The 10,055-nt window shown below is 40.8% G+C and overlaps 1 protein-coding gene across 1 annotated transcript; it reads right to left on the reverse strand.

The window, feature by feature from the left end:
• Positions 1 to 5,615: 5,615 nt before the first annotated feature.
• LOC128702333 (putative lysozyme-like protein) lies at positions 5,616 to 8,371 on the reverse strand. The gene is made up of 2 exons (XM_053796546.2): positions 8,256 to 8,371; positions 5,616 to 6,818 (listed from the first exon to the last, which is right to left on the reverse strand). The coding sequence occupies exons 1-2, from the start codon at positions 8,274 to 8,276 to the stop codon at positions 6,216 to 6,218; spliced, it is 624 nt and encodes a 207-aa protein (XP_053652521.2). The 5' UTR covers positions 8,277 to 8,371; the 3' UTR covers positions 5,616 to 6,215.
• Positions 8,372 to 10,055: the final 1,684 nt, after the last annotated feature.

The following is a 10,055-nucleotide window of genomic DNA, read 5'->3' on the forward strand; positions in this document are numbered from 1 at the left end:
TGATAGTAGAGTTACAAGATGTGGAGCTGGTTGATACTAGAGTTACAGGACGAGGAGCTGGTTGATACTAGAGTTACAAGACGAGGTGCTGGTTGATACTAGAGTTACAAGACGAGGTGCTGGTTGATACTAAAGTTACAAGACGAGAAGCTGGTTGATACTAGAGTTACAAGATGTGAAGCTGGTTGATACTAGAGTTACAAGACGAGGTGCTGGTTGATACTAGAGTTACAAGACGAGGTGCTGGTTGATACTAGAGTTACAAGACGAGGAGCTGGTTGATATTAGAGTTACAAGACGAGGTGCTGGTTGATACTAGAGTTACAAGACGAGGTGCTGGTTGATACTAGAGTTACAAGACGAGGTGCTGGTTGATACTAGAGTTACAAGACGAGGAGCTGGTTGATACTAGAGTTACAGGACGAGGAACTGGTTGATACTAGAGTTACAAGACGAGGTGCTGGTTGATACTAGAGTTACAAGACGAGGTGCTGGTTGATACTAAAGTTACAAGACGAGGAGCTGGATGATACTAGAGTTGCAAGACGAGGAGCTGGTTGATACTAGAGTTACAAGATGTGGAGCTGGTTGATACTAGAGTTACAAGATGTGGAGCTGGTTGATACTAGAGTTACAAGATGTGGAGCTGGTTGATACTAGAGTTACAAGATGTGGAGCTGGTTGATACTAGAGTTACAAGACGAGGACTTGTAGCTTGTTGATACTAGTTACAAGACGAGGAGCTGGTTGATACTAGAGTTACAAGATGTGGAGCTAGTTGATACTAGTTACAAGACTAGGAGCTGGTTGATACTAGAGTTACGAGATGTGGAGCTAGTTGATACTAGAGTTACTATGCACCTCTCCTTCCGACAGTATTTAAGTCTCCGCACTGTCGCTTGATCTTCAGATAGTTCCTGACTAGAGTTACAAGATGTGGAGCTACAAGACGAGGCGCTGGTTGATACTAGAGTTACAAGACTAGGCGCTGGTTGATACTAGAGTTACAAGACGAGGAGCTGGTTGATACTAGAGTTACAAGACGAGGCGCTGGTTGATACTAGAGTTACAAGACGAGGAGCTGGTTGATACTAGAGTTACAAGACGAGGTGCTGGTTGATACTAGAGTTACAAGACGAGGCGCTGGTTGATACTAGAGTTACAAGACGAGGTACTGGTTGATACTAGAGTTACAAGACGAGGTGCTGGTTGATACTAGAGTTACAAGACGAGGTGCTGGTTGATACTAAAGTTACAAGACGAGGAGATGGATGATACTAGAGTTAAAAGACGAGGAGCTGGTTCATACTAGAGTTACAAGATGTGGAGCTGGTTGATACTAGAGTTACAAGATGTGGAGCTGGTTGATACTAGAGTTACAAGATGTGAAGCTGGTTGATACTGAGCTTGTTCATACTAGAGTTACAAGATGTGGAGCTGGTTGATACTAGAGTTACAAGATGTGGAGCTGGTTGATACTAGAGTTACAAGATGTGGAGCTGGTTGATACTAGAGTTACAAGATGTGGAGCTGGTTGATACTAGAGTTACAAGACGAGGAGCTTGTTGATACTAGTTACAAGACGAGGAGCTGGATGATACTAGAGTTACAAGATGTGGAGCTAGTTGATACTAGTTACAAGACTAGGAGCTGGTTGATACTAGAGTTACGAGATGTGGAGCTAGTTGATACTAGAGTTACAAGATGTGGAGCTAGTTGATACTAGAGTTACAAGATGTGGAGCTGGTTGATACTAGAGTTACAAGACGAGGCGCTGGTTGATACTAGAGTTACAAGACGAGGAGCTGGTTGATACTAGAGTTACAAGACGAGGCGCTGGTTGATACTAGAGTTACAAGACGAGGAGCTGGTTGATACTAGAGTTACAAGACGAGGTGCTGGTTGATACTAGAGTTACAAGACGAGGAGCTGGTTGATACTAGAGTTACAAGACGAGGTGCTGGTTGATACTAAAGCTACAATACGAGAAGCTTGTTGATACTAGAGTTACAAGACGAGGTGCTGGTTGATACTAAAGTTACAAGACGAGGAGCTGGATGATACTAGAGTTAAAAGACGAGGAGCTGGTTCATACTAGAGTTACAAGATGTGGAGCTGGTTGATACTAGAGTTACAAGATGTGGAGCTGGTTGATACTAGAGTTACAAGATGTGGAGCTGGTTGATACTAGAGTTACAAGATGTGAAGCTGGTTGATACTAGAGTTACAAGACGAGGAGCTTGTTGATACTAGTTACAAGACGAGGAGCTGGATGATACTAGAGTTACAAGATGTGGAGCTAGTTGATACTAGTTACAAGATTATTAGCTGGTTGATACTTGAGTTACGAGATGTGGAGCTAGTTGATACTAGAGTTACAAGATGTGGAGCTAGTTGATACTAGAGTTACAAGATGTGGAGCCGGTTGATACTAGAGTTACAAGACGAGGCGCTGGTTGATACTAGAGTTACAAGACGAGGCGCTGGTTGATACTAGAGTTACAAGACGAGGAGCTGGTTGATACTAGAGTTGAGCTGGTTGATACTAGAGTTACAAGACGAGGCGCTGGTTGATACTAGAGTTACAAGACGAGGAGCTGGTTGATACTAGAGTTACAAGACGAGGTGCTGGTTGATACTAGAGTTACAAGACGAGGAGCTGGTTGATACTAGAGTTACAAGACGAGGAGCTGGTTGATACTAGAGTTACAAGACGAGGTGCTGGTTGATACTAGAGTTACAAGACGAGGTGCTGGTTGATACTAGAGTTACAAGACGAGGTGCTGGTTGATACTAGAGTTACAAGACGAGGTGCTGGTTGATACTAGAGTTACAAGACGAGGTGCTGGTTGATACTAGAGTTACAAGACGAGGCGCTGGTTGATACTAGAGTTACAAGACGAGGAGCTGGTTGATACTAGAGTTACAAGACGAGGAGCTGGTTGATACTAGAGTTACAAGACGAGGAGCTGGTTGATACTAGAGTTACAAGACGAGGTGCTGGTTGATACTAGAGTTACAAGACGAGGCGCTGGTTGATACTAGAGTTACAAGACGAGGCGCTGGTTGATACTAGAGTTACAAGACGAGGAGCTGGTTAATACTAGAGTTACAAGACGAGGAGCTGGTTGATACTAGAGTAACAAGACGAGGAACTTATGCCATCCATGTTTAGTACCTTTGAGTTTCGAGAGTATTTCTACTCCCGAATCCCGGCCATGGGCCAGGCTCGTTTGGTGCTAGCCTCGTCTACCAGACTGTTGCTGCTGGTGGCCCTCAGCCCGATATTTCCATAACAGCCTGGTTGATCTGGCATCTGGTGAAGATACTTGTCCAGTTTCCTCTTGAAGACTTCTACATTAGTCTACTAAATCCTTCCATATCATGAACTCCTTTTACTTCTATTTCCCGGTCTCATTGCATTCACATTTTAAAGCTTCTTATTTCTATAATTTGGTTTTCTGTTTCTCCCTACTTCCTCAATTTTTTTATTTAATTCAGGTAATCAGATGTGTTTTCTTGTCTACTCATGCCTCTCCATAATCCATTAATCTTATGTCTGATTCACTTGGACTGAAGACCAGATCCAGTCCATCTTTTTTTTTTCACATTTCTGCTCTTTTTTTTTCAATGCTAAGAAAACTTTCCGGTGTACTGTTTGTAAGTTCCTCTCTGTGTTTGTTCCTCCATGAATGACCCGTTTCTCTCACTATATCTCCTGTTGACTGAAATGCACAACAGTTTTGCATTTGTCCATGTAGTTTTTTTGTGACATTATCCCCCTCCCCCTTTCTAAAAAGAAGTCATTGGCCTTGTATATCACAGCTACTTGTATGTTGGGGATACTACTTATTATTGTTCCGGCTATAGTATATAACTCTCTCACATTACGGTTTTCACAGTTTTTGAAACTCCACTGGCTTCAGATAACTCTCTCACATTACGCTTGCTATCATAATTACTACTACTCTTCTGCCTTTGCTTTGTCTTTCTCTCCTCACTGTGTGGTATTTTCCTGGAAATCTTGCATTATTTTTTCTTGAGAGTTCGTCTCAGAAAGCTGTGATGTCTGGTTTCTCATCTTCTACACTTTGTCTTATTTCTCTTTATTTCTTTGTAAGACCATCTAAAGTCATATACCAAAGCCTAATATTTGTGTCATGTACATTGTATTTCATGTTCTGGATCTGCCAGGGTGTACAGATTTCGGCCAGGTAAGAGAGGTATCTCTTAAGAAATTGAGATGATAGGCTGGAGGGAAGGAAGGAGAGAGAATAGGAAGAGAAAAGGATGGAGAATAAATTTCGAGAGGATGCTGAGGGGTGGGGACTGGGTCAAGATTTCGTGTCAAGGCTTGTGACTCAGGAATAGGGTAGTTGGTAAGGGGGACGAGAGAGGAAGGGGGATTAGAAAGAGCAAGATTTGGTAATGGAACCCCTCAAGGAAGGCTCCTTGATGTTGGTGAGGGGCTCTTGATTTAGGGAATTGGATCTGTGCTCCAGGTCCCCGAATTAAGCCTGAATGCCTTCCACATCCCCCCCCCCAGGCGCTGTATAATCCTCCGGGTTTAGCGCTTCCCCTTGATTATAATAATAATAATAATTGGTAATTGAAGATTTATTATCATTTTCTTTTATTAAGCAAAATTAGATGCATGAGCAGTGTGCTCCTACCCCATTTTCTATGGCAGTTACACATTGGGAACAAAAGCTGTTTCCCTGTCATATACCATCACACAGGATGGACTTTACAGTGTTAAAATCTGTCACTCTGAGTTGGGAGAAATCAGTAGGTCAAGATAATCAAATATTCCCTTACGGTTTCATCAGCTGCGGCAGCTTCAAAAGTTTCGTTCCAGCAGATCTGGAGTTACTGTTGTATGGCAATTACCGTCTCCCTGGATATCCTATCTTATATACAGGATAACTGGAGATTATTAGGATGTCATCACCCCAGAGTGAGACAAAAAGTATAAAATAAATAAGAAATAATTACTAGACTGCATTTGTGTACTGGGGGGGAGGTGGAGGGTAGTGGTCGTAGCAAGTTACATGAGGAGGGAGGGGAAGATTCTGGCAGGAGATGCGAAGTTAGAATAAAGTGAGAGAGAGAGGGAAGTTTGGTGTGTGTGTGTGTGTGTGTGTGTGTGTGTGTGTGTTCACTGATTTGTTTACTAGGTTCGAGTTCTGGCTCCCGAACCCTAAGTTATGACAAATATTACTGGAAACAAGCTGTAACCGGAGAGAAACGTCGTGGGAATATAAGCTTCCTCAGCCTGTCTCTTGCTTTCAGTGCTGTTGGCAGTACCACATTAATATTCAGCTTGACAGTGTTTTTCTGTTTCCTCAAAAATATACACCTCAGTGAAAGAAATTATCTTAATTAGCAAGTAGGCAAGTTTATTTAAGTATATTACACAATTTTAGATTATGACAATAATTGGCTTGCATAATAACATACGTAACCTGATCAGTTTACACTTGACTGACTATGTAATAGATAGTACGAATTTTCTTCTCAAACTGATGGCTAAATATCTGGCTATCCCAGATTTTTTTTTCTTATCTCATATTAGCTTCTTATCCTTAGGAGAAAAATAATACAATGTTGTATATTTTTTATAATTTTTTTATTTTTATTTTTGTTTTGGTACGAAAATATTTTTATGTCATGTAAACTGCCTAATGTGAAGAATATTTTTCACTATAAGCTGCGAGAACACATGGTACAGAGATTAGGTTAGGTAAGGTTCGTCAGGAAACAGGACAACATGGTAAAGAGGCAACGAGTCAACATAGATAGCAGACACATCTTGAGCGAAATATTGGTATTTTGAAGGCCTAAGCTGTTTCATGTGTCAATGCCATAAACCGCACGTTGCCTTGTACATAAATTCTGGAACCCAGACGACGAAGTCGAAACATGGGGTTCAAATGCTATCTACACGTTCGTGTTAGTGGATAGTTCAGTTCACAGCTAACCTACTAAATGAGAAAGGTATCTGGTCGACGTTACGGTGCAGGACGGACCAAAACGTCATTCAGATTTCATTATCAAGTATCCTGTGAGAAACAGGAGAGAAAGGTAAAATCGAGTTACTTTTGTTATGTTCTGTAAACACCACAGCTACTACGTGATCCATCAAAACTAATAATATCCTATATCACCATCACTGCTGGTATGTTTACAAGCAGAGCGTGTAAGATATTTGGCCCTTAACGTTTTCTTCCATAACTGCCACCAGAACTGCTACCACTACCGCCAGTTGTGCTGCTGTGGCTACCAACAAGCTGAGCACGGATGATGGTAGGAATTTGTGGTGCACTTCTGTACCCGCTGCCAACACTGCCACCAGTTGTGCTGGTATGTCTACCAACAAGCTGGAAACGTATTATGCTTGGTCCCTGATGCTCAACTTTGTTGTAGCTGCCACCGTCGCGGCCAATACTGCCACCAGTTGTGCTGGTATGTCTGCCAACAAGTTGGGCACGGATGATGGTAGGAATCCTTGGTGCACTTTTATAACTGCCACCACTTACAACATTACCACCAGTAGTGCTGGTATGTCTGCCAACAAGCTGGAAACGTATAATGCTTGGGCCTTGATGTTCACTTTTATAGCTGCCCCCAGCGCTGCCACCAGTTGTGCTGCTATGCCTGCCAACAAGTTGGGCATGAACTATACCAGAGCTGCCACCATGGCCTCCACCACCATAGTTTGCGTCTCTGATACTTACACCATGGCTGCTTCCCTGGCTGCCTCTTCCATGGGAACTAGACTCAGCGAGTGAAGCACACACCAGTGCTGTCATCACCACCTGTAAACAATATACTTGTAATCAGTCCTTCACTATACCTAACCTCAGTATTTACATTTTTTTTACATACGACAGAGTATTGTATGTTTACCCAATAATCATTACGCGAGATAACATCATCCCTGATTATATATTTTGTTATTATTGTGTTTGATTCCTTTAGATGAGGCTTGAATATTTTAATTAATCTAAACCTAGGAGAACTTAGGACTTGAAAATGTGATGCTTCATTTCTGAAAATGGGGTCGAAAACTTTAATATTATATCACTAAAATGTGGTATCGAATTTTTGATGGGGTGGACTAAGGTAAGCCAAAAAAACGGCTTTTGTCAAATGACGGAAAGCTCCGTGAAGCTGGAGTTTATATGATTAAGGTCGTGTCAGGAGAGACCTTCCCCATGCACCACCGCCTATACATTAACTTAATATAACGCTGTATTTTGAATTTCACTGAAAATCAGATTTGACGCAGTGATAAAAAAATGGCCTTTAAATTATAGGCTTGTCACTTTAATAAGTGCCTAATGCAGGAGTACTGGAAAACAAAAGTAAACAAAACATCAAGAGAGCAAAGCGTTCTATCACACAGTTCTGTTTCAAAATCAGCAAAAGTTTGCATATAAATTTGTTAACCTTTATGATAGAGACGTAAATTACATTGGATATACACGGAGAGGCGGACTTCAGTCACTAGGATTTCTCAAACTCTTTTCGTGCAGTTCGCAATGAAGGACTGTTATGGAAATAAATACTGCAGAGATAAAAAAAAATAACAATAACAGTGGCTCGCCATTTTTTTGTTTTGAAAATAACAGTGGGATAAGTAATACGAGGAAATATTGTTCTCAGAGGACAGTGGCCGCAGCAAGGTGTAATAGGAATCAGTATTTGCCTCATTAACAAGAATCAATATTTACCTCAATAACAGAAATCAATACGTATTTTCCTCAGTAATAGGAATCAATATGTGCCTCAGTAACAGGAATCAATATTTGCCTCAATAATTTGGTATATAAAGCAAGTAATTGAATCTGTGATCTGATTCTAACGTTTGTTTCATTATTGTGCAAAAGTTCTTTCTCTTTATTAGTTTAAAGTTGTATAAAAAAATTGTTTCATGGGACTTTTTTTTTTTATACGCCAGTGTTCTCCCGGCCCCTTTCTGTATCACTAGAAAATGTTACAAGTTAAATTCCATTATCCATTATTTTAACAAATTCCTCATTCTATTTGTGCATTCTTATAAGTTTTATTAGTCATTTTGATTTTTTAGATGAAATATTTTGCTTCAAATATATTTATATATTTGTTCATTACTTCCGAAAAATAATTGATACGAAGTTGAAACAGTGTAAGATCAGGTAGTGTGTGTTTAGTGATGCGTCTGATGGTGAGAAACAAAGTAATTCTGTGCAGTACTGGTGCACAATACTCACAAATGTTGTAAGGATGCTCATGATTGCTGGAGCTCAGCTTGCTTGCCCCTACACCAGCAGCAACAGTGATCTACGTGCACTGACACTCACCCTCTTCTTTCAGACATTTATACTGACATATCCCCAGTTCATCGTTTGGTTACCAGCTACCTCAATACTAACACCTTTCTGTGTCAGCTCACACAACATCAGAGCAGAATTGTGTTCTTAGGAAGGCCGAAAATCCCTTTGACGACTTGAGGCGCCAAGACTTGACCAGTCACATTTTTTTATGATCCAACGACCCTGACAACCTTGTACCCCAAGATGCCATGGCGCCGTCTCCTGTACTGTCACAGCGGTAGTAAATCACCAGGTTTATAAAGAATCTTCCTACGTAGTCGAGATTGTTTTTACGTTTTCATATTTGTTTCCTTAGGCAGGGTATGTAGTATTTCATAAATGTGATCATATAGCACAATCTGGTTCGATCCAAGGAAAGAGAGAATGAGTTCAATTCCTTGGATCAAGAACCCACACCGTCTTACCGGCATCAAGACCCCCTTCTTTGAGGAGACCATATATACACAGGCACTCTAGATCATATTAACTGTTTACATATCGCAGATGGTGGGGTCGTGCCTTTGACACGCAGTTTCATAATCTTATTATGTAGACATTTGTGTGGTACTGGTCTTAGAGGACAAGTGCTGGTCTGCTGGAATTTACCCTGAACCAGTGATGATCTTTGGTTGATGGGGGGGGATGAGAGCGGGAGGGGAGGAAGAAAATTAAACGCACTTATCCAACAAGTTATCCTTTATATTTTTCGACATAACATTTATTTTTTTATTTTTGACCGCATACCTTTAATTTTGAGTTCAATTTGACCTTTGATATTATATCAATTATTCGAAAAATTACTTCCCTTCTTACATCTGCATATTAACTCCAGCATCCAGTGGCGCAGCCTCCCACGAGGTAAATATATTTTTTAAAAATAATTCATGGCTAATTTTTACTGTATTATTTTGAGAAGTGAGTGCAAAAGCAAAATAGTTGAAGAAAGTTCGCATAAAAGTTGAGAATCATGTTTTCAAGGACGCTTTCTTTGATTTTTTTTCAGCATCACATAATCTTTAAGCCCCAGAATAAAATCCTGGCTAAACTCCTCCCCCCAGACTGAAATTCTGGCTTAACCCTTTCCCCTAGAATGAAACCCTGGCTTAACCTTTTCCTCTAGACTGAAATCTTGGCTTAACCCTTCCCCCAGAAGGAAATCCTGGCTTAACCCCTCCCCCCAGAAGGAAATCCTGGCTTAACCCCTTCCCCACAATATCATATCTTATCCCGTCCACCCAGAATAAAATCCTGGCTGTGCTACTGCCTGGATCTTCTATTTGTTTTATTTTCCTACATTCTCTGCCTCCTTTACATTTTCCTTGATTAGGTGCATTTAGTTAATAATAATAATAATAATAATAATAATAATAATAATAATAATAATAATAATAATATATTTATTTACTACAAGTACATGTACAAGGTATACAAACCTAACTGACATCTGTGACATACTACTATATAGAAAGCCGCTTGTTATGCAGAGCATTTCGGGCAAATTAGGTCAGTTTTGTCCCAGGATGCGACTCACACCAGTCCACTAACACCCAGGTACCCATTTTACTGATGAGTGAACATAGATAACCGGTGTGAGGAAACACGTCCGATGTTTCCACCCCTTCGCCGGGAATCAAACCTGGACCCTCACCGTGTGAAGCGAGAGCTTTTACCACCAGGCCTCTGGGTGAACCAGGAAGC

The sequence above is a fragment of the Cherax quadricarinatus genome, chromosome 37 (assembly GCF_038502225.1).
Source record: "Cherax quadricarinatus isolate ZL_2023a chromosome 37, ASM3850222v1, whole genome shotgun sequence".
NCBI lineage: Eukaryota > Metazoa > Arthropoda > Malacostraca > Decapoda > Parastacidae > Cherax > Cherax quadricarinatus.